The 26,565-nt window shown below is 41.8% G+C and overlaps 1 protein-coding gene across 1 annotated transcript in view; it reads left to right on the top strand.

Moving 5' to 3' along the window:
* Positions 1 to 26,565, top strand: part of COL4A2 (collagen type IV alpha 2 chain) — a 189,061-nt gene that overhangs the window by 43,208 nt on the left and 119,288 nt on the right. The window contains exon 4 of the mRNA XM_081084483.1: positions 7,995 to 8,075. Within this exon, the coding sequence (XP_080940609.1) occupies positions 7,995 to 8,075 (81 nt within the window). The remainder of the gene's footprint in view (positions 1 to 7,994; positions 8,076 to 26,565) is intronic.

Genomic DNA, 26,565 nt, shown 5'->3' with positions numbered 1-26,565 from the left:
AACCATGTAGCTTGTTGCTGATGACTCAAGTGAGAGCACCCAATGCCATGCCTTCTGGTTATGTCTGCTGCAAAGGTGAGCCAGAAGAAGGAGTGATATTATCCCTCAGGTATTCACCTGGGCAAAAGCAAAAGAACTCCTGGAGGACATGAAGACCGTCATCCTAGAAAGACCTTCTGTAGGTCATCGTCTCTCTTGTGAACTACTGTCATCCTTTCTAACACAACATCCCCCCTCTCCCACTGCCTTCTCCTAGCCCCGTGATAACAGGCAGCAACTCAAGATGCAACTGCACTAGAACTAGTTGGTACTTAGTAACAGTCCATTGGAGTAGGTCATTTTAAATGGGTGAGCACTTTTGTCCACCTGTTATTTCACTGTCTACAAATACGGCAATTTCAGGACCATCTAGAGTGAACACATTTACTTTGGGTGTCCTTGAAATGCTATTACACAAAGGAAACTGAATTGGCTGGATTTCCCACCCCATTTATTGGAAAGAAGGGTTTTGTTCTGTGTGGAGTGGCTGTGATCTGCATTTCCTCTGCCATATACTCTGTCTTGCTAATACTATGTTGGAATTATTTCCTTAATTTCTAAAGCTGCATGTGCGGAAATGGCTTATATTTCCTGTTTTGATAAACTAATAGAATTTTACTGGGAAACTTGTTCTCGAGCTGGCTTTCTTCTTTGTTGGCCCCTTTTTGGATTAAAGGGATAATTCTAAAAAGTCTTGCTTGACTGGACTTGCAACAAAGACAAAGACTTATATAGATTTTTTTTACCTTAAATATGAAAGATTACTTTTTTGCAATAAGAAATGTTTGTCTTTTATGTCCGTTAGAATGGGTTATTCAATATCCTTCTGTGCAGGAAGCTGGGGTTGGATGCTGGGGGCAATCTAGTGGTAAAATATCTGTAAATTCCCTACAGGGACTTGCTCTTTTTGGCTGGAGGTATATTGGCTTAAAAAGACTTTCTTGGACAAGAAGTTTCTTTGAACATGTGGAGGACAAAATATTCTTTGTTGTAGGACAAATGAGTTTTGTTCTTGCATGTTCATATAAATTTGATTAATACTCATTTCTTTTGTGCAAGTTGAAAACAATGGCAAGCATATATATATATATATATATATGAAAAAAAATGTATCAACTTTAAATGATATTTACATTTGCAGCAAGCTGGGTACATGTCCATGGATTTGTTCTTTTAATATACATGGATGGTTCACACTGGTAGTTATAGAAATAGCTAGTCTCAAAGAGTCTAAATCTTTTATGTGTTTTGTTTTCTGGCATTCCACTTGCTATTTAAACTTATTTTTAAATGTCCTAAATATGAGGACAAATCTGCCATTGGGAGAAGTGACAATGAGCTGTTTTCTCAGTGTTTTTACTAGTAAATGGAGCCACTCCCCAGATGCCCATAGAGCAGTACTTCTTTCCACCAGGCAGCAGAGGAAATGATCCCTAACGACAGCAGCATGATACTCACTTCTCCTGGTGCCAGTAGATTGCACAAATAGGAGGCAGGGCCAGCAACATGTGGGACCGGATGTTCCCTTAATCTCGCAGCTGTTACTATTGATCTCTCTGCTCTGACTCTACTGAATTCCATTTATAGATGGCAGAGCAAAGTCTCTGCTGGCAGCCAGAGAGCCAGTGGCTCAAGGCAAGAAATTCTCTACATGACATGGATAGGTTCCTGGTTCAGGAAGCTAGAACTCAACTTTCCTTAAAAGATTCCATCACTTCTGTTCTACCAGAGACAAAAGACTGACCGAGGAATCTAGATCATGCATCTAGGATGATTTGGACGTGTCTAGGATGGACTGAATGCCCATGCTAATAGATGTCTTTTTAAATCTTTCTAAATGTAATGATGCCAAGATTCGGATAAGGCTCCAAAGCAAAGAATTCCTATATAAAATGCTAACCAAGAAATATCTTGTTCAGAGCTCTCCACGTTGCCCCTGGAAACCATGTGCATTCCATTTGAGTAGAATATGATCCAGGATTTCTAGAAAATGTATCTTATGCCTTAAGACATTGCCAAATGGCTCTTAAGGGATCTAAGTCATTTCCAATTCCTAGACTTTCTACTAGCATAGTAGTGCTGGCTACCAGCTCAGAGCAGGGAGAGTCTTAAAAATGATGTTCTGAATAAGGACAAGAGGATAAAAAATGTTTTGGCACCCTGATTGATTAGAAGCTCAGCAACTGAGTCCTGAGTGCTCAGAGCTTCTCTAAACATGCCACAGGTGGCAGGGGTCAAGGGGAGCCTGAGGGCTGATATTTGTCTAAGACAGACATCTCTGAGTCCATTTTAGGCATGGAACACACTGAATTCTTACGAAATACTGCTTTCTATTCCACTAAAGGAGATGGCTCAGTGGTTTGCTGCTCTCCCATTGTCTCTAAACAATGTCTCTTCACCATGCCAGTCTATTAATGTAGTGCAGTGCTCTACAGACTTCAAGGTGCTTACCTGGGAATTCGGTTAGAAAGCCGGTTCTGATCCAGTCAATCTGAGGTGGGGTCTGCAATTCCAACGAGTGCCCAGGTAATGCTGATGTTGCATCCACACACTGCACTGGGAGTAGAAGTGGTCTAGATGCAGAAAAGCAGCATTTCTAGCATGGATTGATTGATTACCTCTTTGCTGTTGCGTCTGAGCCCCTGCCTCTAATCAATCAACCTTCCTTCTCTCTCTCTCCCCTCTCCCATTTCAGTGGTGACACTATTTTCAGGCAAATATCCCTGAAACTCTTTGTTCATTATCTTCACTAGGTACTCTCACTCCTTCTCATTTCTTTAGTGTCCACGGCTCTCCCCACTCCACTCTTCCTTGCCAATATTAATTGTTTCAGGGATTACCCATTCTTCATCTTTTTAGGTATAGCCCAGAGATATTCCCAGTCTACTATGCTGTGTATGTCTAAGCTGCTTTCTAGCTTATTTTCCAAAACTTATAATTCACATTTATTTTTCAAAACTATTAGCAGTTCCATAGTACTTTCTGAGATGTCAAAAGCTTACAATGATATCAAAATTAACATCCCTTTCCCTGAGTCTGCAACTTTCTTAATTCCTCTACTTTTTCTGGAAGGAGCAGGTGAGACCAGTGGGGCCTACCTAGGCTCTAGGTTGGTGGGTGACCAGATAGCTGCCAAGATGGCAGCACTTACAGGTCCTCAGTGAATGTTCATTCATTTGCTGAAGAAATTAATGATTAATCCCCCCGCAGGCAAACTCCTTCCGTAGTTTGGAAGTGAGAGCCACAGTTTGAAATGGTCAAGTGTCTTGGTAGCAATTGAGATGGCTTCACTTGAGCAAGGAGGCCTGAGGATGTCCCAACCTATAGAGTGTCTTTTTCCTGGATTGTAAAGTGGCAGTGGATTGAAGTTGAGTCCTGAGACAGGAGTTGGGGGATAGGGCAATGTAAGGGCCTCCTGAGGGTTATAAGAAGAATGCGTTCAATTTCACTCCAATCCAAGAGGCTCCTGGTTCCCGAGTGATAATAATCCAGAGGTCTTGCTTTCCTGGGCCTAGAGGGGAGTGGTTCTCTGTCTCTCCCCTTGGTAGTAGCAGCGAGGGCCTCAGGTCAGGCAACAGGGAAGTTCTTCTTTGTGAGTAGACCCGTAAGAAGGGAGTACAGTGGAGCCCAAGTGAAAGAATCCTGGCTAAGGTAGTCTTGTCAGTCGGTTATCTGATATGATTTTAATGGCACTCACCACAATTTAAATTATGTAGGTTTCATTGTTGACTTAATTTTCTTATCAGCTTGTTTACATGATCTATTCCCTACTTAATATCCATGCCCCAGCACAGCATATGGCCCCCAGTAAAAATTCAGTGAAGAATGAATGAATGAATGAATGAATGAATGAATTTGCAAAGTGGAAGAATGGATGAGTTATCCTCAAGACCATCCAGCTGTCATATTAGTTTGGAATTGGGGGAGTTAAGTGATCTCTCCCTGGTGGAGCTGTAGGAAAGTGTGCCCCTGAACACTCAAAGCTGGGGAGCACGTGACATAGGCTCCCTTGTGGTCCCAGAGGCTGGATGGGAGCAGTTTCTGTGTGAATATGAGGCCATAGGACTTGTGCATGTTAGAGTCAAGCATTCTCCAGGGGGTTGGAGCCTTTACCAGTTTTCACAGATCTTCAGCATAATTGGTCTCAATGGACCATGGGCCCTTTTCTGCCCCACGATGAAGGACCTCAAAACAAGGGGGAGAGTTTGGGCCAGCTCAGTCGAAAGGCTAGGGCGTGGTCCATGACAGTGGACACTCTCCACACCTTAAGCAGGGTCTATGGGAGCCTCCTGCCCTGGGAACTGTATCTCCTTAGATGCCTAGACGGTGACCTCACTGATCTGTAGGAGGCCTTGGGAAAGCATGGTTTTGGAATGTTGCTCTATACAGTGCTCCAATGGGAATACAGATTTGAAGTGAGAAACTATTGGAGGATTTAATTGATGTTTCTGAGAGAACCTGACCATACAGGTGAGAACTTGCCTTCCTGGAGTTAAAGATCTGGACCAGGGCCAGCTTGTCACCTTTGAGGGTGGTAGGCAGACCCTTGAGGTGGATGTAGGGTAGGAGGAACTAGGCGTCTTTATTAAGGAATTGACAAGAAGGATCATGCTTTGTCTGTGAGTTGTGCTGAGTAATAAAAGCAAGGGTAGATGAAAGGGTTTAGAACAGGGGTGGACAAACTTTTTGACTCGAGGGCCGCAATGGGTTCTTAAACTGGACCGGAGGGCCGGAACAAAAGCATGGATGGAGTGTTTGTGAGAACTAATATAAATTCAAAGTAAACATCATTACATAAAAGGGTACGGTCTTTTTTTTTTTTAGTTTTATTCATTTCAAAGGTGCCGAATCCGGCCCGCGGGCCGTAGTTTGCCCACGGCTGGTTTAGAACATGGGCAGTGGTTGCTGTGGGCTTTTAATATTCTTCTGTTGGGAATGGGATGGTGGTTGGGACACAGACATAGGATGCCAAAGAGCAGTTCACACACTCCTCATCCAAGGTCCTCAGAAGAGCATTCAGATCCTGAGACTGTTCCAGAGCCCAAGGTCCCATCAGGGGAATGCAGAGACTCAGGTCTGAAACTTGTTCAGTCTTTAAGAGACGTCTGGAACACATGCCCTGCCCTAGTAAAGTAAATAATTCTGTTCATCCGGAGACCTGGCATTCCAATATGTGGTACTTACGGCTCTTGTAGATGTTGGAATTCATAAGAGTCCCTCTGCAGTATATGTAAGATGCTGATGAGAAAACACACACACCCCACATTACATCACACACAGACACGTGCACATACACACAAACAACACACACAGGGGCTAGAATTTTATGATAGAAATTGTCTGTGGCTTGTAAGGTGGAGGGCTACCTCTTGACGATTTATTCCTCACCTCCTGAGCCATTGACACATAGTTGAAAAAGTGTTGAGCCATTGACACATAGTTGAAAAAGTGTTGAGACCAGGAGTTATCAACCCTTCAGGTCTTAGTTCCAAAAGCAAAGAAGCACTATTAAAAGTCAAGCAAGTTATGAGTTCTTCATAGCCTAAGAGCTGTCAGCACAACTCACAGACAAATTCAATGTATAGCCTAAGCCTAGAATAGAGAGTCTGTTGGATCAATTTGAAACCATTAAAATCATTTGAACCATTGATGTATACACAAGGACTTGGCAAGTGGCTTTAAAATCAAAACTAAAAATAGCATGTAAAACACCAGATGGAGAATATGAGTTTATGCTTCACCCATTAGACTGAGGAGTCCCCCTACCCTTTCCAAAAACTGCTAAGTGAATTATTGCATGAACCAGGGACACCTGCCAACATACCTATTCATGTCACAGTCATATGTAATACAAAGTATAAGTAGGGCAGTCCATATAGACTTCTCTCTTTGGTGCTAAGGGTAGTTCATAAAAGTGGGGGCTTAGCATGGAGCTTGATTTACCTAGTATAAAAACCAAATATTCAAAATCATGGAATTTAAAAATGAACCCTCCCCCCACCCCACTGATAAACATTGAAGTCATAAAAATTGGAAAATACCTAGAACCCTATTTTGAGGGCATGAAAGGATTCTCTGTGTGTTTACTCTTAGGCTGTGGAACTCATGCTGTTTCATTGCCTCACTCAGGCCAAACAGATAACCAAAAGAAGATTCAGAAGGCTTTCCGGGTATTGGTTTCTTTGCAGGATTTGAGATTTTCAGATTCTTTTTAATTCTTTAAAGTAGTGACTGATATTAGATTAGGTAAAGAATTACAATTAAGACACACAAAAAATTGAAACTTTCAATGAGACTTCTCTACAAGAAGAACATTGAGTAGTTATTAAGATGTAAGGTAAACTCTGGCCAGATGGCTTCGAGTCTGAGTTTGCTTGTGTACCCATCTGAGGTTGAACATTCAGGAAGGCCGTGCTAGCAGGAGTTACAGAGGCAGCCAGGTAAAACATCAGCATTTCCATGTGAACATGCAGTACCGTGCCAGGAAGGGGAAGATGCTAGCATGAAAAACAGATAGAAAAACTAACAGAGGGTGTTCTTACGTGGCCATCCTGTTTAGTCATTGAGAAGAGAATGGAAGATCTGTGGTGAACTGAAGTTCTGTTTAAAGTTGGATTGAGTTCTGTTGTCTGGGGAGTGTTGCTTGCATGGTAGCATTTGACTCAGTGCACACCAGAAGCTAACTGTGCCCAGGCTCCCTTGAGTATAAGTGCCTGCTGATGGGCAGTCTAGATGAAGGTGACAAGGATGAGAAACCAGACAGCAGATTCTCCTGTGAACAGCTGCACCAGCTCACCTTGGGGCGGAGTAGATGGGAGGTTGGAGCAAGAGGAGAAAGGCAGGGCTTGGCTGATCGGAGAGGAGAGAGAAAAAGGCCAACCCAATTGTCATTTCCTGCTCAAAATATGTAGTACTGTGAACACAGTCTGAAATGGAGAGCTCAGACATAGTGCAGTCTCCAAGTCCATATTTTACCTGAAAAACCTAGATCAAGGGCAAGAAACACCTCTTTCCCCTAATTCTGGTTGGCATTGTCCAGCCAGAGAACTCTTTCAAATTATCCACTCAACTCATTAAAGACTTATAGCTCAGTATGTGATTACAAGGTCCATTATGCCACCCAACCTGACTAAATAAGTACTTCCCCCGACCCCCTCCTCTCTTACTGCCCATGAGCCTTGCTCACAGAGTGAAGGGAAGAAAGTGGGCTTCCTCTGCAGGGGATCACCACAGATGTCAGGGTACCTATGTGATGGAGGTGAGGGTTTGTCATCCTATCAGGTGTATTTGCAAGTTCTGCCTCCTCATCAGAATCCCCCTCCCTTTAGTCCACCAGGGTCTGTGTTATGGGATGGGGGCCCAGAGTTGCCCTGCCGTACTTCACTTTAAACTTGAACATCTCCAGGATGAATCCCCCACATTTCCAGGCAGAACGAAGGGCGCTTTCTATGTGCCTGGAGTTTCTCCTTCATACTGAAGCTCTTAACACAAAGCGTCCTTAGGGGTTTACTTCACGTGGGAATCCCTGTATTCAGGGGATGTTCTCCTTGACTTTCCAGCCCTGGGATTTAGCTTGACAGATGGCACTTAGTAGGCACTGAAAAAAGGCGTATTGGCATGGAGTGGACAATACTAAGAGTGACCTTAATGTAAACTGTGACTTTGGATGATAATGACAAGCCATTGATGGTTTGTAGATTTCAACAAATGTCTCACTCTGGTGGGAGGAATGTTGATAATGGGGGAAACTGTGCATGTGGGGGCAGGGGTTATATGGGAAATCTCTGTACCTTTTGCTGTGGACCTAAAACTGCTCTGAAAATTAAAGTCCGTTTGTTGTGAATGAATAGATAGTTGTTAGAGTCGGAAGTACTCTCAACAGATAGCATGAGGATATGTGTTATAGTTGAGTATTTTACATAACTTTCTCTTTGCTTTGTGTTCTTTTTTTGCAGGGTGTGAAGAAGTATGATGAGCCCTGTGGAGGGAGAGACTGCAGTGGGGGCTGCCAGTGCTACCCTGAGAAAGGAGGGCGGGTAAGTCATTGCCTTGCAAGGAAGGTTATGATCGTCCTTATACTCCCATTGTAAATGAGAGGGCCTTAAATTGCCTGGTTAAGTCAGTCGCATACCTTCCTAAGAAATATAATATAGACATGTTCTTCTCCCCTGGAACAGACAATATAATACAAATTGGGATCAATTTATAGTACTCCCTTAATAAATTGAGGATAATGCTAACTTTCTTAAGCATCTTTTCTCTTATTCATTGCTATGAATACTTATGTCTGTGTATGTATATGTATAATGCAACTATTTTTATACTTACTATGTTGTACATAAATATATGTTTTATAACAATATTACATAGAGAAAACATGGTTGCGTTCGTACTGCAGAATAGATATTCAAACTAGAGAGCACCAGCCTCATACCAGTGAGAATCATTCTGTTTAAATTATTCTACTCATTTTCTGAATGTCCTTTATGTAGCCCATTTCATAGGTAAGTAAGAGGAAAAAACGGTCACCCCAAATTATTATTATAACACCTGGTAGAATTTAAACTAATACGTTCAAGCAAAGTGATTGGCCTCTCTGTTTCCATTAAAGCTGATGTTTGGGTCTTGGCATTGCTGATTTTGAAAAGACACTGTTTATATTTATATGATTAAGCCCAGGTTGGTGTGGGCAGCAGCATTTTGTTTTAGGACACGGAGTCTCTTGAGTCTTTATGCCTTGGAATCATGTGTTTTCCTCTCAGATCCACGCTTGTCTGATGCCAGGTTGTGATAGACAGTTAGGAATTCTTGCCAGCATTGTCCTGTCATTGAAAATGATGTCCCCAATAAGTTTCACCAACCGGAATCCTGCAGTCAGTTTCCAAAGTAGCCTTCCCCATTCCTCCCCTCCCCCCGCCCCCCACCACCACCGAGCTTGGGCTCTGTGGCTGGGTGTTCTCATACATCCTCTCCTACCTGAGTCCTCTCCAAAAATCAAATAAGTAAGACTTGTAATAGGGAATCCCTTTATAAATGTGGTGGTTGTATTGAATACCATGTGACTAATCATTTTTGAATGGCAAAGGTCACCATTGAGGAGCGTCTTGCCGCTACATCCAAGCTTGCATCTCCATGCACCGTGTTCCCATGAGCTGCAATCCTCAAAACAGCTTCTTCTTCTTCTTGTTGTTGCTTTCCTCATGGGTTCCTCTGTTTGGAGCAGCAGCTTTACACTGTAGGAATTTCTAGTTGAAGATCCTTTATCAGCATTTCAAAAGAAGAAGTATTTTTTTTAATATGAATGCCATTTCATGAGATTTAAAATGCCCCTGGGGTCCCTTGCTATAGATTTTCCCAGCGATGCTCTGGAGCAGTGATGGAAATGTCTGACTGCAGAGCTCTCCCCTCCCTCAGCTCTTGACTGGCCCAGCCTTATATGGGCACAGGGAAGATAAATGAGTGGTATACAAATATCTGTGAGACTCGCCTGTGTGGGAGTTCGCTCGACTCTAGAGGGACTCCACATTCTTCTCCATGTGATCAGCCAAACAGAACCCAAACTAACTGAGGAGAAAGTCATACTGGGTCTATTCTTTTCACTTGGTACAATTATTTAATGCAGAACCAACACATTAACATTTCCCATGATGCTTTTACAAGAACTTTGTTCTTCAATAAAGCTAGCTTTTTCTGATTATTTCAATAGGTAATGCCATCTGTGCAGCAATATACTTTTATAAAATGCCAAAGGTCTTTTCAAAGGTGTTATTAAAAGGAAGATTTCTAAGGGCCTCTATGTCTTTCTAATGTAGTGAGTGTCCAGTACAGGCATTGAAACCTTTTTACTTCCCATCATCCCTAATCAAGAAAATACCTTGAGTCTGTTCCTATATATTGTTGCCAAGTAATGTAGAAACCTGAGACCTTCTGGTTAATTTGATTAAAGAGAGTAACCCAGAACCCACAGTGGACATGACTCTCCTATATTCAGACAGGTTATTAATACTGACTGAATTCACTGGAGATTTGGCAGTTGTCTGAGTAGTTTGTTCAAGAGACAGAGCCAATGGTACCCCACTTTTTGGCCTGGCCTGCAGGATCCACTGTCCATAATGTTCAGATGGCTCTTCTCTTCACACTGCTTAATGGTCCATACTGTCATTGGTGTTGGACCTAGACTCACCCTGTGATTGGACCATACAGATCCAAGTTGGGTTGTGTTATCAGCCAGTACCCAAGGCTGCCCCATTGATTCAGGTGTGCAGGTGTGCCATTGAACATTAATCAAGGTGATGGAAATGACTCATGGTAAAAGGTAAGGAAAAAAACCTACTGGGGAGAGATAAATGATGTCATTTATCATTTTCTATGGGGTAAGCCTAGTATATTACTGGAGATATTTATTGTTTGGACAGTTGCATAGACTTCATTAAATCATTTATGAAGATGTAGTGTCTCTTGCAGTTCTACAAACCTGGCATGGTATGTGTATTAAATATTTGTGGATTAACAAATTTACCTAAATGCATTCCTATAGAAAGCAGGGCTATTTCTGTCCTACTTGTGGCTTGATAGTAATTTTTTAAAGTAATGTAATGCATAAAAATAGCAGTTGGCTGGATTTTGCTGTTCGGGGAGCTGTGTGCAGAGTTTGTTCTTTCCCACAGCTTCCCCTGGGGTCCCTTGCTATATATTTTCCCCATGGTGCTACTGTAGCAGCGATGACAATGCCTGGCTGCAGAGCTCTCCACTCCCCAAGCACTTGGCTAGCTCGGCCTTATTTGGGCATGGGGTAGAGTTCATTTGTTCCTCGCCATGGTGACAGCCAACATCAGAAACTGTATGTTACTGGATAACTTTTGGACTCTAAGCAAAAATCACAAATGTACTATGGATTCCGATTCCAAGTGAAGTCTCATGTTACTGAATGAATAAGCCCTGTGTAAAACGTATCGAGCCTGATTCTCCACCCCTGAGTAAGTTGGCGGGGTATTGTCCTAGGGAGAGAATTGTTTCTCACAGGCAGAGCTACACACGGATAATCCCAGTAAGCCAGAAGCTGGAGTAGGAAGAGGCAGGCACTGCGGCCCAGCTGTCTGTGCAGTCCTCACTTCCTGCTCAGAGCCGGATGATCTGAGTCCTCTAGTGCACACAGGATGGTAGGAGGACACTGACATTGAAGCGGGGAAATGATTTGTTCTAATCTGGATTCAGAACAAAACTCTCAGGTTTTGGGACTTGTTGATGAGTTCTTTTTCCAATACAGTAACCTTTTGTGTCTATATATTCCTCTTGCCAGATGTTAACCTATAGGAAGGGGATTCTCCAGGGGGGTGGGAGGGACACAGGCAGAGATGAAAAGAGCTTTGTCTCTGTTCTCAGGAGTTATGAATCCCTAGCCAATTCTCTAACCACCTCTTCAGTTGCTTGGTGAATTAAAAAAATAATAACTTCAAGAAATGATTTCAGGCTTTATTGTTGTTGGAGGGTCTGTATCTCAAATCATTTCTATGAGGTATATTGGAGTGTTTAAAAATTCTAAGTCCTAGTTCCTCAGTACTACACAGGGGGATATGCACAAAGGAAGTCAATGAACTAACTTCTCGGACCTTCCACCAGGAAATGTCATACAGTTACCAATACCAGAGAAGCTGTCCGGCCCTCTTATCTGTTGCTCTTCTTTTTCTTATTCCTTTCTTTATACACTGTAAAGATGGAAGGTGGTTGAATGGAATGCATTAGGTTGAATTTATGCTATAGAATTTCTACTGAAGCAGAGGGACGGCCACTGTATTATATAAGGTTGATAGTACGGAAAACAGAGAGAGCAGGTGGAGCATTGATTAGACAAATAAAGCCTTTGCCTTTGCACATTTTTTGTTGTTGTTTGTTTTGTTTGCCCAGCACAAATTTAATGTGCATTAGGAAGCTTAACTTAAAAACCAACAGCATCGTAAAAAGATGTCATTCATGTTCATAGCAGTACATAATCCTTTATAAATGCATGCCTTTGCACGTTAACTCACATAAAAGGTTGTCAGATTCTCAGATTTTTCCAACTGAGGTCGATTTTAATTTATTATTTCAATTACTTAGGCAGGTTCCTGTTCTCCCGACCCTTTTTGGTTTTTGACCCTAAACTCAGATCAGATAGGTAATTTCAACTTTTTCATGACATCAGCCTTTACAAGGCACCTGTTTTCCTAGGCGATCGTATTTCAAAAATTCCCCAGCCAGGTGGCTCAGTTGGTTGGAGTGTCATCCTGTACACCAAAAAGGTTGTGGGTTTGATTCAGTCCTCTGTAGGGGCACATCCAGGAGGTAACGGATTGATGTTTCTCTCTCACATTGGTTTCTCTCTCCCCTTGCCTTCCTCTCTCTCTTAGAATCAATAAACATATCCTTGAATGAGTTAATTGGCATCTTCCCCATCCCTCAGCAGTCATCCAACCCACATTCACCCTCCGTGGGCTTGACAACATGAGCCACAAAACTGGAGCCTTAACTCCCAGAAGGTTGCGATTGATAAACGCACTCTCTTAAGCAATGACTGGGTGCTTGGTACAAGTTATCTTTAGCTGTTGCTGGAGTTTCCCACAGTCTGTGGGTCCCTGGACTCTGTACAAAGTGTGCGGGAACAATTCTTAACCTCACAAGATTTCTCAAGTTCAACAATATAAAGTGAAAGAAACCAGAGAAACTGAGTGGAAGGGGAAGCAAAGGGAAGAGTGAAGCTCTTGGAGATGGGTGGAGATGGATGAATGGGACCCAAGAAAATTGTCTTTGGCACTCCCTGTCAGCTCAGATGGGTAACAACCAAGAGATGAAAGAAGCAGCCCCTCGCCTCAGGGAAAGGAGTAGGGGGGCCTAGAGCAGCTATGAACCGCAAGTGATGGGCAAGCTCTTCCCTCTAAGGCGAGATGTAGTCTTGCTAATAATAGTGTCTTCTATTGTGTATTGCTAGCCATAACCTTTACCCTTAAATGTGTATAACCAAGATTTCAAAATAAGATGGAATTTTTATTTGAAATGGCTCAACATAAATCTGAAAACTGGTAGACCATTGTGATGCTATGGAGAGATATTCAGTTCAGAATGTATGTACTGTGTGTGGTCTGTAACTCCCATAGGTTCCCATATGCAGTGTGGCCCTCTAGCTTCGTTATTTGAAGACACTTGCAAGTGTCAAATAAAAACACCAGTGCTACTGTGGCAGGCCTCTCTTCAAACCAGCAGCTTTGTTCCAGGCACATAGTTTTTAATGGTATGCTCAGCATACTTAAGGGAAGTCATCTCCAATATTTTATGCACTATCACAGCCCAGAAAAGGCAAAGAATTATTCAGAAATAGTAGAAAGTCCGCCTGGTTTCCGGGCTTTTATAACCCTTGTCTACACATAGCTCCCAACCACTTTCAAAATCGTGTGGTTATTTTTAGTGTGCCTTGGGAACGAGAGTGGATCTGGCTCATCCAGTGCCGCAGTAGCTGCAACAACTCGGTGACTTGGTTATTTTTTACAGGAAAATAGTTTGTCAGCAGATTTGGACAGTGCCCACCTAACTTGTACATCACATCTGGTGATGTGTTTTTAAAGTGATATTTTCTTTTATGCCTGCCATCGTAGGAAGAACCCAGCTTCCTGCTAAGCAATGGAATTTCACATTTCTTCAACACTCAAATATGTATTTTTTTATCCTCTGTGTGCAAGGCACTTGTCTAAGGACACCCTGAACAGCAGAGGCCCTGAGATAAGGGTGTGCCTGGTGTGTTTAAGGGACAGCAAGGAAGCCAGTGTGGCTCTAGCAGAGCGAGGAAAGAGAGACTCGGGGAAGGTGAGGTTCTAGAGAGAAGGTCAGGACAGCAAGAATATTGGGTAAGAGCCTTAGAGACCATCTGACTGAGTGAGATCAGAAGCCATTTAGGAGACTTATTTAGAAAAGTTATGTAATTTATAATTTACTTATGCCACAGAGCTCTCCAGGCGGGGAAGGCCCCTAGGAACGGCAAAGTAGTTGGCGATTAAGATTTAAAAACAGATGTATTCATTCAGCAGATATTGACTGTACATCGCTCATAAGGTAGGCCCCATCTAGGCACCAGGAATCCAGAACTAAGCAAAGCAGTCACTATCCCCAATCATTTTTTAACTTTCTTTAATAAAAAAAAAAAAAGGGAGGAAGGGAGAGAGAGAGATAGAAACATTGATCTGCTGCCTCCTGCATGCCCCCTATTGGGTATCGAGCCTGTAACCCAGGCATGTGCCCTGACCTGGAATCGAGCCTTGACCGCCTGGTTCATAGGTTGATGCTCAACCATGGAGCCACACTGGGCCAGGCTAGTCTTTTTGAGCTGGTATTTAAGCTCTGTACTCTCCAATAGAATTTTCTGCAAAGATGGAAATGTTCTTCATCTAGACTCTTCACAAAGGCTAGGTGAGCCTTTGAAGTGTGGCTAGTGAAATGGATGACTGAATTCTTAAATGTTATTTACTCTTAGTTAACTAAAATTCAAATTAAATACCCCACGTGGCCAGTGGCTCCCACATTGAAGATCCCAATTCTATTGAGTGTGGGGAGTGGAAGAAAGAGACAAAAACTTATAGTGAATAGGTAAGAATGTTCTGAATATCACAACCTAGACAAAAATAAAACACAATAAAAAGTCAAGGTTTCATGAAAATAAACCAAGATTTGGTACCTGCTGGGCTTATGTCTTTACAAAACAGTTGTTACCTTAAAAAAATATATAGAGCACATTGGAAGTGGTGTATATGCAGATGTGTCAATCAGCCAGACAGGAACCTTTTAACTGGTTCGTCACCTCATCCTCCACCTTATTGCATGGCCTCTTAGAGAAGTTGTATTTTTTGCATTCCCAACCTGAACCCTGATCAGGGGACTTCCCTTCTGAAAATTTCTTGTCTGGTTTCTCCAGTTCAGGTCTGGTTCCTCCAGACATTTGGTAATCCAGTCCATAGCTTCAGAATGTAACGTCTCTCTTGCTTTCTTTTCTGCAAGATTAAGTAAGCATTTTATTTTCTTAAAGTCGGATTTTTTAATAAACTGTTGTAGAAATGAGTTAATTATGCAGCTGGGGAGATAGAGGCAATTATAAATGTTTAAATTCAAAAGGACCATTATAACATTCCCCAGGTTTGATGGAAAACGGGCCAGTTTGGCGCTCATACAAAAGGATGAAGTTTTATTACCGCTCAGTGAATGAACTTAAAGGGCATCATTAGAGACAAATCAGTGGTTAGGGGGAAAACTGATTCCCATGACCATTGAAATCATCATTTCCTTCATCTGAAGCATGACCAACTTCACCCCGGATTCTGTCGTTTCCTACCTGCAAAATACTTTGCTAAATAACAGGAATCCTGAAAGTCATTGGTGAAAATTAGTCACCGTGCCTGTGGCCTAGTGTTTATCAACCTGAACAGAAATTGCCCTGACATAGCAGTGAAGCAGGTATTGGCTAGGTAACGTAGTCGGCAGAGAACACTATACTAGATACAGTTCAATGATTAATAATGAAGCTTCGGCATATTGATGTCTTAGCTCCTGGGTGCAGAGGAAGAATTTTCAGTGTTTTCACATTTTATTTATTCATTTCTTCCTCTTCTGATGGACACTAGACACACACACACACACACACACACACACACACACACATACACACACACACACACACCCCCCAAAAAATTGTGTGGCAGCCTATGCCATATTCCTTCGTAATGAAAAATTGTACTGCATTCTTGACTCCAGATGTTGTTCATGGAAGATAATTACCTCAGTGCCTCAAACACAACAAGTCTTTAGTGAGGTGTCTGTTACCCTGGAAATACGCGGGGTAGCCTAGCCCCCTGTCTCTTTCTGGGAGAACCATACACCCATAACCATACATTCTCTTCTGAATTACATCCAAACAAATCATGGACAAGACACTTTCAGAGCTCAGGCAAAAGAGGGAACAAAATTGAGAGAGAAAAGTTAACACTTTTTTTAATCTAGGCAGCTCCCTGTCCCCCCAACCATAAACTGTGATCAGATTTTTTTTTGGAAAACAGGGATGTTAGTGACAGCATGGCTTTTGCAGAAACACAGAAATGACCCCGTGAGGCAGGCCAGCTAGTCGGAGCAGCATGGCGGAGGAGCATCCATGAGATTCTCATAGATTTTGTGTGGCGGCCTCAGCAAGCAAAACCTCGGAGAGAGAGGCTGTCCACACCGGCCACTGTCTAAGAATGGTGACAACATTGTTAACTGGTTCTGGTCTAAAGTTGATAGTTCTGGCCAGGCTGGTGTGGCTCAGTGTTGGAGCACCCACCTATGAACCAGGAGGTCATGGTTCGATTCCTGGTCAGGGCACATGCCCGGGTTGCGGGCTAGATTCCCAGTGTGGGGCATGAAGGAGGCAGCTTATTAATGATTCTCTCTCATCATTGCTGTTTCTCCCTCTCTCTCCCTCCCCCTTCCTCTCCGAAATACAAAATTGACAGTTCTGGGGAAAGGGCCCTTTGTGGCTTCAAGGAAAACATAACCAGGATCATGACGATTATTTCTGAATAGTGTCTTGACTGGAAAACCTCACACAGACTCCAACAGACGGTTGATAAACTCAGGTAGAGAAATGCTCATTTCCATTGTTCTTCTAAACCAAACTAAAGCTCGGCTTTTAGAAATCCTTCATTTTTCCTACCTCTTGATGGAATGTTTTGACAAGTAGAGCATTAAAGCATTTCCCCCTTTCTGGTAGACAAGGAACGCCAGTCTTCAAAGTCCTCTGTTTCGTTTCATTCGCTTCCAATTCATTCTTAGTAAACAATTGCAGGATTTCTAAAGAGACCAGTGCAGAATTCTTACCAGCCATGGTATACTTTCTAAAAAGCTACACTGAAAATAGAATTTTTTTTTTCTGAATTTGTCTTCCCTCTCCGAATTGGAAAAGAGTGTCTAAGATGGTTGAGTCTTCATGTGGAAAAAAGTTACAACCTTCCCTGGCCAGTACAAGTCCAATGACCTTTAGAGTTGGACAGTCTGTACCAGAGGCTAAATGCTCTTGCGTCTAAGTACTCTTACATCAGCTGGCTACTATAATAAAGAGAAAACTAATAGATTATTTTGCAAAGTTTTGAATTACTTTTTGTTTTCTTCCAGAAATAGTAAAATAATAACCAGAGGGGAAAATGGCAGAAATGACCAAACCAAATAACCTAGGCGCATTTTCTTCACTGAGGGGCCTCTTGAACTTGCCACCTAAATGCACACATACTGGGGCACCTTGGGAAGAAGGAAACTAGGGTCATCTCATTTCTGCCCTCTTTTACTTTCTTTAAACGGAGGGAACTTTTCATGTCCTTCATGGCCAATGGCAAAGATGCTGCAGGCATCACCGGCAATAGGGTGAACATAAATTTATTTTTAACTGCTTTAGGCATTTCAGACTTTTCTCAAGAAACTGCACAACCTGAGACCCTGAACAGCCTACAATTCTGAAACCTCTGGCAGCCCACCCGAACTCGTCTCTTGTGGTGTAGACAACCAAATCATTCAAATTGTCAGATGTCTGACTCATATGGGAAGTACAAAGAGGCCCTCAAAAGGGCCTATGTCCCCACTGATTAGAAAAGTCAAAATACCCCTGTCCCGTTGCCCTCTGTGTGCAGCCTGGAAGTTCGGATTCTCAAAGAGCTGAATCAGGAATTGACTCCAGTAACCCAATACAAGCCCTACATTGATTGTTTCCTCCTAGCCACCGGAGGACATTTAACAATCCTGCCATAGGAACAAAAGTTTTTGCATCCAAAAACACTGCGAGGGTGGATAATTCTTAAGGCTTTGGAACCAGAAAGGAAAAAAAAAAAAAAGGAAAACAAAATGAAACGGAAATAATTAATGCTGGGTAAATAATATCTTTGGCCTCATACTTTTTGGCTGCATTGTCAGCATCAATGTTTTTTATTAAATTGTTGTCTTTATAAGGCACTGTAACTAGTTTAAGTCTGTTTTAAATAAAGCAATAGAAGGATGAATGAACTCTACAGTGAGGTTTGTGTCTCTGTAATAAAAATTAAAGGGCTGGCATGTTTAAGCTCTGCATGGTAGCAATTATTTTTAAGAAAATACACTAAGTAATGAGAATGGCATTTTTAAAGCCTTGTGAAGATACTAGGTATGTTTCAAGAGAATACTAATATCAAGATTACTTTTATGTGTTGCACACATTTAACCTCTGTCAAAACTAGCCTTTCTTAGATTTGGTAAAAGACATATTGCCATGGCCTTTGAGGACAAATGAATTTGCAAAGATTTGGAACAACAACAACAAAACAAAACAAAAAAACAGAATCCTGTGATTCTCCAGGAAGCAGTTCTCTTTTGTTTATGTTGCTTGTAGCATCCTATTCTTTTCAACCCAATTTAGAGAATTTACAAATCTTATACCCAAGCAACCAGGATGCACACTGCACTGAGGGTGAGACTCACAAACCTTTTGATTTATTTATTTTTATTGACTTAGAGAGGAAGGGAGAGAGAGATAGAAACATCAATGATGAGAAAGAATCACTAATTGGCTGCCTCCTGCATGCCCCTTACTGGGGATCGAGCCCGAAACCTGGGCATGTGCCCTGAACGGGAATCAAACCCAGACCTCCTGATTCATAGATAGAAGCTCAACCACTGAACTACACCAGCCAGGTGAGACTCACCAATCTTCAACAAGAATTTACTCTATGTGCCCACACCCCCAAGCAACACCATTACAGCCCAAAAGAGAAGGATTGAATATGTAACCCAGGTAATTCAAGCACAACTCTGAGACAGGAAAGCAGGTTTCCTCATGCAAAGGCCTTGGGGTATATTCAACACCTGATATTTTACAAATATTTGCATTCCTCTTCATAGAATGGTAGAATTATTCATCTAGTACATTGACAAATCTCCTCCCCAACATCATACCCAGGAAGGATGGGAGAATCCATCTGAGAGCAATAAATATTTCTTCTGTTCTTAGAGGGCTATAGGGAAGGAAGTTGGACAGACTTTCCTGGTAATTTAATGGGGGGGGGGGGGGAAACAGCATAGAAATATTTATGTCTAGAGTAAAATTTATTTTTTTAAAATCAATTAATGTAAATTATAGTATATTATTGCAAAAGAAAATAATCTAACTCCTAAAAGTTGAACTGAAAATTTTCAGTGCTTCAAAAACAGAATTTTTACTTTGAGGTTTTCATATAACATTGCGTCCCGCTTAAAATTTCAAGATAATAAGATTCATTACACAACTGCACTTAAAAGATAACTCAATGGTAGACACACCATTGACAAGAAATAAAGCTAGCATATTTGATCTCCTAGAATATTTCTTACCATTCCTTATCAGCTTTCTTAGAAGTTATTTCTCCTCTACCCAGTGCTTTTTATGAACTAGTTTTCCCTTTAAAGAGTATATTTTAAAAGCACGAGATGCCAGGGGAGTCACATTAGCCAGCTTCTTCTTCAGTTGTGTAGAAGATGAACTAAAGAGCACCCCAAAAACATGGGATTAACCTCTCCTAGATATGGAATAAAGTTATATTAGTGCCATAATTGTATTCTATTTACACAGACACTTTTTAAACTCTCAGTCCACTAGAGGCAAGGAAAAGGAGGTTAAACTAAATAATAGCATTAAGATGCTTAATTTGAAATCCAAAGAGGCTACAGTAATGCATTTAGCTACAATATAGCTACAGTGTAATATGCATACCTTCAGATGACACTGTTGAGAAATAGTTCGTCAACCAGATGACCACTGTACCTACCATGCAGGAGGTGGCACCCACCATGGCATCTCCTGTAGCTGTTGCCACCAAAGCTCTGGAGAAAGTTGCAACGTAGAACAAGTTAGCTTTGACCCACACGTACCTCCTCGTCGGGACCCCCACCCTCTCCATTGTACCCCACAAATACAGACTTGGTTGCCTGGCCTCCAGCATTTCACTCCAACCGCGATCCCCTCACACCCCTATGAGCTTTCTCTCCCATCATTTCTTTACCAGCCCCCAAGCAGAACCGCATTTCCTCCAGATGTACTGGCCTCAGCCAAATTTAGGAAGGAACAGGGTCTCCTGACCGTTTTCATATTAAAGTGTAGGTTGTTGCTTTCACTGCACCCTTGACTCGCTGGCCAACTGCTCGTGTGAAAACCGTCACCTCCTTCTAATCATTTTTCTCTGTGTTTCTCACTTCCCTTCTTTGGTCTGGCCTTCATATTTGAACTCCGATTTCTAGCAGCTGCCTGACCAGTGAGGAGTAAAGTGGAACTATTTTCTCCCCAGATCTAGATGCTATGCTTCTAAAACACTGTCTTTAAAATCCTGTCACCCTTCTGTACCTAACACATTACTGCATTGGCTCACAATCATGTGTTTCTATCAAAAATCTTCCCCCCCCCCCGCCCCCGCCCATGAGTTTTTTGTGGTAGTCCTCTTTGTTTTTGCTTCTTGACTGTTGGTCTGTCATTGTGCAATTAATTTTTGAAACTCAATCCAAGAGTTTACTTTGATTCCTGTGAAATTATTGAAAGGTGCAGCTCAAGTTTCTGATGTGGAGGTGGGGGGATGAGGCCTTGATATTTTGTCTCTCTGTTTTACTTGTCTAAGACGGATCTAATTCAAACACAGACTCTCCATGAGGATGGCTAGTAACCAAAAGTGAGATTTCTAAATGTTAATTGCCACTGGTATTTTTAGGACTTTATTTTGAGGATAGCATTGATGAAAAGGGATATGTAGCCATCTGCATACCCTCAAGTAGAATAATCAGACTAAGGAAGTAAACAAAAAGAACTTTGTGGATGAAAACGAACTCCTTAATTCCAGAAGATTAAAAAGACTTCTTTAGTAGAAGGAAATAAACTTTAACAAAAAGGCTTCCCTTCAAAAATGTCAGTTATCTTGGGAGGAAAGATGAGTAATGGAAATCCCATGTTGATCAGAAGGGTGAATCGCTTCGTCCTTTGACATTGGCATTCATGGAGGCTGAGGGGCTCTGCACTGCCCCCTGCAGATTTTCCCAGCAGGCACTGAAGGAGCTAGAGAAAGCTCCTAGAATAAGATAATTCTCCTTAGAATTAAGATATATGCAATACAATAAGAAGCTTGGGGTTTTGAAATGTTCTTACTATATGTGTGTGTATACATATACATGTGTATATTCATGTATTTAAATTTTATATATTTTGTACTTACTAAATATTTCTATCTTGTGAGTGCGTGTGTGTGTGTTTCCAGAAGAATAGCAATTAACTATCATAGAAAACACTTTATCATGTGTTCAACGTGGGGTTTTATTTATTTTTAGTACTTAATGTTATCTTAGAATTTAAAATAAAGACCAGTGTGTATTTTTTTTTTTAATCATAGTTGACATTCAGTATTCTTTTATATTTGTTTCAGGTGTACAGCATGGTGGTTAGACAATTATGTACCCACCTGGCACCATACATGGTTACTACAATGTTATTTACTGACTGTCTTTACATCCCCGTGACTTCATAATCCCTTCACCTTTTTCACCGAGCCCCGCCTGCCCCGCTTCCCATTTAGCAACAGTCTGTTCTTCACAGCTCAGATATCCCTCCAGATTTTCAATTGCCACGTGTGGTGTGGAACCGGCTCATTTGGGGACTCTACCCCTCGTACCAAGTCTCCATGTGGCATCTTCTTTATATCCTTAGTTATAGGACTGTTCAGCTAGTCTTATATGATTATCTAGGTTGCTTGTTCTATAATTTAATTATAATTTTTGGTGTGGTGGAGGGAAGAGGTACTTCACTATCTTGACCAGAACGACTCCAGTGTGTTGTTGATTTTTAATATCAACTTATTCAAATTTATTATGGAGAATACATTAAGTTTTACTTTTCAAAAATAGCATCTTTTCTTTTTCTACAAACCAATGCCAACCTACCTTTATAACTTCACTCTCCCCATCCTGTGCTGGTCTCCAAACACAACTTCCTGGCCCTTGTGTCTTCAGAGAAGCTTTTCCCTCCACTTGCTTTGCCTTCCATCTTTGCACCTCTGTCCTTTGCTGGCCACTTTCATGAAGTGCTCCTGGATCACTTTTGTCAAATATTGTCAGGGGATAGGTGAGAGTATGTTGTTTTAAATTGCCAGCTCATCATGATAACAAAATCACACAGACAGTGTCTATTTTTAATGTCCTGAAACTTTCCTAGAATACACTGTTGTCCTTTTACATTTATCAAGTTTTTATATCAAACCTTGTCCAGATGTTCCTAAGCACTTTGAACCAGTATCGATAGATATTTTGAAAAGCATAAATGTACTTCTACTTTGGGCATAAATATTCCCCATTCTTTGGGAAATATTTTGGGAGGTGACATCCTATATAATAAAAGCCCATCAACCGAAATGGCGGAACAAACAGAACGACCAGAGACTAGAACAATCACGGCCCCTCACCCCGGCCGGCATCCTCCCAGCGAGTGGTTAGGGGCGATCAGGCAGGCAGGCAAGCAGTTAGGGGCGATCAGGGAGGCAGGCAGAGTGGTTAGGGGAAATCACACAGGCAGAGGTGTTTAGGGGCGATCAGGCAGGCAGAGGTGGTTAAGGGCGATCAGGCAAGCAGAGTGCTTAGGGGCGATCAGGCAGGCAGGCAGAGTGGTTAGTGGTGATCAGGCAGGCAGGCAAGTGTTTAGGGGTGATAAGGCAGGCAGGCGAGCAGTTAGGGGCCAGTGGTCCTGCATTGCGAGAGGGATGTCCAACTGCCGGTTTAGGCCCGATCCACAGGGATCCCTGCAAGATGGAGCCTAAACTGGCAGTCAGACATCCCCTGAGGGGTCCAGGATTTCAAGATGGTGCAGGCCAGACTGAGGGACACCCCTCTCTCCACCCTCCTCCACCCCCCTGCATGAATTTCGTGCACCAGGCCTCTAGTTATCCTATAAGATAACTCTAGAATTAAACTTTTCTGCCTCTGGTCTGACATTGGCTATTCCAGGAATTTACTGTCATTCCCATTTCCACCATTTATTGTCCCATTGATCTCTATGTTCGGTTGGCTTTGTGTCAACAGGAACTCCCAGAATAAACCAACAGGGAGTTGGCTCACATATAGGAAAGGAGGCAGAGCCTGTGGGCATGACCACGACCACATTCCCACCCTGAGCAACTAGGGGATTCTCTCGCTTTTTGCTTTTTTAAAATAAGGTTGTTATAGCTCACCCTGAGCGTTTCCAAATATTCTTATTATTTTTCACAGAAACTTTAAATATAAAAGTAGCATGTACAATTGGATATTTCAAGAAGTTATTGACAACAGTGCCATTGATTTCCCTGAGCCGGACATCCCGGGGCCTTGGGGACCACCGTTGAGGTGGATCCTTTCAAAGGCCAGGCCCAGACCCTTGCACAAGGGTGGAGTCAAGCACAAAGAGAAAAACTTTTCCAAAACAACATACTTTTTTGTTTAAAAGAAAACACAATGTTTCTGTCTCTGAAGACCAAACCAGATTGACCCATTTTTCCTTCATGTTATTTGTGAGCTATTTCAGAATGTCATACATCTTCTTTTGACAGGTCAGGAATGTGGAAATGAGAAGTGTTATCCTGTGTAGTTTTACTTCTCTGCAAATAATCAGTGTTGTGCTATTGTTTCACAGTTAGAGACACTTTACAGTTTGTATATAATAATGATTCTTTTTAACATGTTGTTTCTGGAAGACAAGTAAGCTTTTTTTTGTCTATAAATATATTTTCTCCCATTTCCACTAGACATAACCCTGAAAACACGGAAAATTTTCCACGTAAGCTATAGATATTGCACTGATATTTTTCTACAGTGCTTTAAATCTTGTTTTGTGGTCACTTCAGTGAAGCATATATTATTTTAAAACCTTCATATGAAATAATCATTAGTATCTTTTTCCTTTTTTAAAAAAATAGCAGGTGTTTCCTATGCCTTTTGGCAGGTTTTTGTTGTTTGTCTTTTGTTTGTGTGTCTAAATTTCCCATTGTCTGGAGCATGCACAATGCCTGTTTTTGAAGGTCATTGTTCTGCTTCACGTGGTTTTATTTCCAAAATTCAGTATGGATTCTGGTGTATGTTAGCCACTATGGAACAATCCATCCCATTTTTTGATAGCCATATGGTTTAGTGACTAAACTGTTTATTTTTGTACACATAGTATTTCTAAGAGTTGGGATGTCCGTTACCTGTTTTTGCAATTAATAAAGAATCACAATGATTTTGTTGTAAGTTTTTCCTGCCACTGCTCTTTCTCATTTGGGGTATCTGTTCCACTTTACTGGCACCCTTGGACTGCAGAATAGAATAGCCATATTAGCATCTCAAACTTCAGGGTTTCCCTTACATATGATGCCCAACCACTACCAATTGTGTTGCAAAAATATCTTGTAGTTAGGAGAATGTTCTAAAAATGTTGGCCTTCTTCACCTTGTTCATATATGACTGGACTTTTAGTAGCAGCTAATACATTTTCAAGAACATATTTCTTGCTTACCTTCATAGAGTGTCCATTTTAAAGGGGTTTTAGTAGTGAAATACTGAACTTCTCTGCTTCAAACAGTAAAACTCAAAATATCTCATAAAATAGTCCTCCAAGTGGGGTCAGTTAATAACAAATTTGAATCAGCCATTACACTCAAAGCACTTGCTAAGAAATTCAGTAACACTTAGGATTTAAACGAGAAGCTGCCCTCTCTCCTGTGCTTGCATGTGACATGGTTCCACCACAGAGGGCACTTCCTGTGTTGAGTAACATGGCCTTCAGGTCTAGCCGTTGCGCACAGTTGTGCACATGGGATAGAAATAGCCAAGTAACAGAGCTTGAGGACTCGAAATCCAAGGTACCCCTGAATTTATATCTTTCCAACGCCGCCGAACTTTGAGAAATATCACATCCTCATACCTCCTTCTTCCAACATCTGTTAAATTGACTACTTATCTCTGTGTTTTCCTTACCCTTTCTGAACTGTAGATTAATGGGGCCTGTGCCAAGGAGAAGCATCAGTTTTATTTTTACCCTGTTTTTTTATTCTATGGTTCTCCAAGGAGATACCACAGTACTCTACAGCCGTGGTGAGTTTTTGCATGTCTGCAGCGTAGACTAAGAACCCTGGACTATTATCCATCTCAAGAATTTTCAGCTGAACTGGACTTTTAATAAGACAATGGTAATTGTATCCTGTTCTTAGCATTTGATATGAATTTATGGGGGGGGACACAGAAATTGCTGTCCAGTTGGGTCACTATTAGTTGTAATGATACTCAGTACTGTTGATGGCTTATCATGAGTGAGGTACTAGGTAAGGGCTTTGCATTCATGAACTCTCAACCCTGATGAGTTCTGTAATGTGGTCCCCATTTTATGTTGAGGAAATCAAATTGAAAATAATAAAGTGAGTTGTTCAACGTCATTAAAAAGCTGAAGAAATAAAATCTGAACCCAGACCTGGAGCCCAACCCTTGACTTTGCTTGAAGGGCACCCTCCAAAATCTGGGTATGATAGTGCACATTTGAAACTCAGTTGTTTCTAATTAATTTATTCATCCTCAACCTATCATTTCTGTTTCGATTATTTCTTTTCCTGAGCAAAACCACTAACCAGAGAAGAAACAATAATATATAAAGCCTCAGTTCTGTAAATTAAAAATCCATCCTTTCTTTCATCTACTTGTATTTATCCTACTCTTTCCCTCTTCTAGAGGCAGATCTGTTCCAAGAATTGGCCCATCAGCTTGGCTCTTCTCATTTCCCCCCTTTTCCAGTCAACACCCATTCCTCTCCTCCCACTCAGCACCAGCTTCCCACTCACCTCTGTACCCACGCGCCCCACCTTGTAACCTTATCCTGATGGTACCACCAGAGTTCATTAAATAAGTGGTTCTCTGCCCTCTTCAGAAGCATTCCTGAGGTGAAAGAACACCCTGAGTGGGCTGGAAGTTTCTCAAGTCTTGTCCTCAGCATGTCAAGGGGTGACATTGTATAGCCCTGCCAGTTCACCTCTGTAGGGGGTGTTCAGTCCTGAAATTAATTTGTATAAGCCCTGGTGGTAAGCCCTTTTCTTTCTGGCGCCCTTTTGCTTTAGGACTCACCTACTCAAATGGGGCATGTGGACGATATCTTACAATACACAGAAAGGTGGTTTAGGTATGTTGCAACGTTGGACTCTTAAGATGCAAGATGATCTTGGTGTTCAGACAGGAGAACAGTAGGTAAAAGTCTTGACTTTAGAGCCAAATTCTAGCTCTTATGGCTCTAGACCAGTGGTTCTCAACCTTCTGGCCCTTTAAATACAGTTCCTCATGTCATGAGCCAACCATGCAATTATTTTCGTTGCTACTTCATAACTGTAATGTTGCTACTGTTATGAGTCGTAATGTAAATATCTGATATGCAGGATGGTCTTAGGCGACCCCTGTGAAAGGGTTGTTCAACCGCCAAAGGGGTCGCGACCCACAGGTTGAGAACCGCTGCTCTAGCCTGTG

This window comes from Myotis nattereri (genome assembly GCF_964212035.1).
Source record: "Myotis nattereri genome assembly, chromosome: 2".
Classification (NCBI taxonomy): Eukaryota; Metazoa; Chordata; class Mammalia; order Chiroptera; family Vespertilionidae; genus Myotis; species Myotis nattereri.
This window is presented reverse-complemented; position numbering and strand designations above follow the sequence as displayed.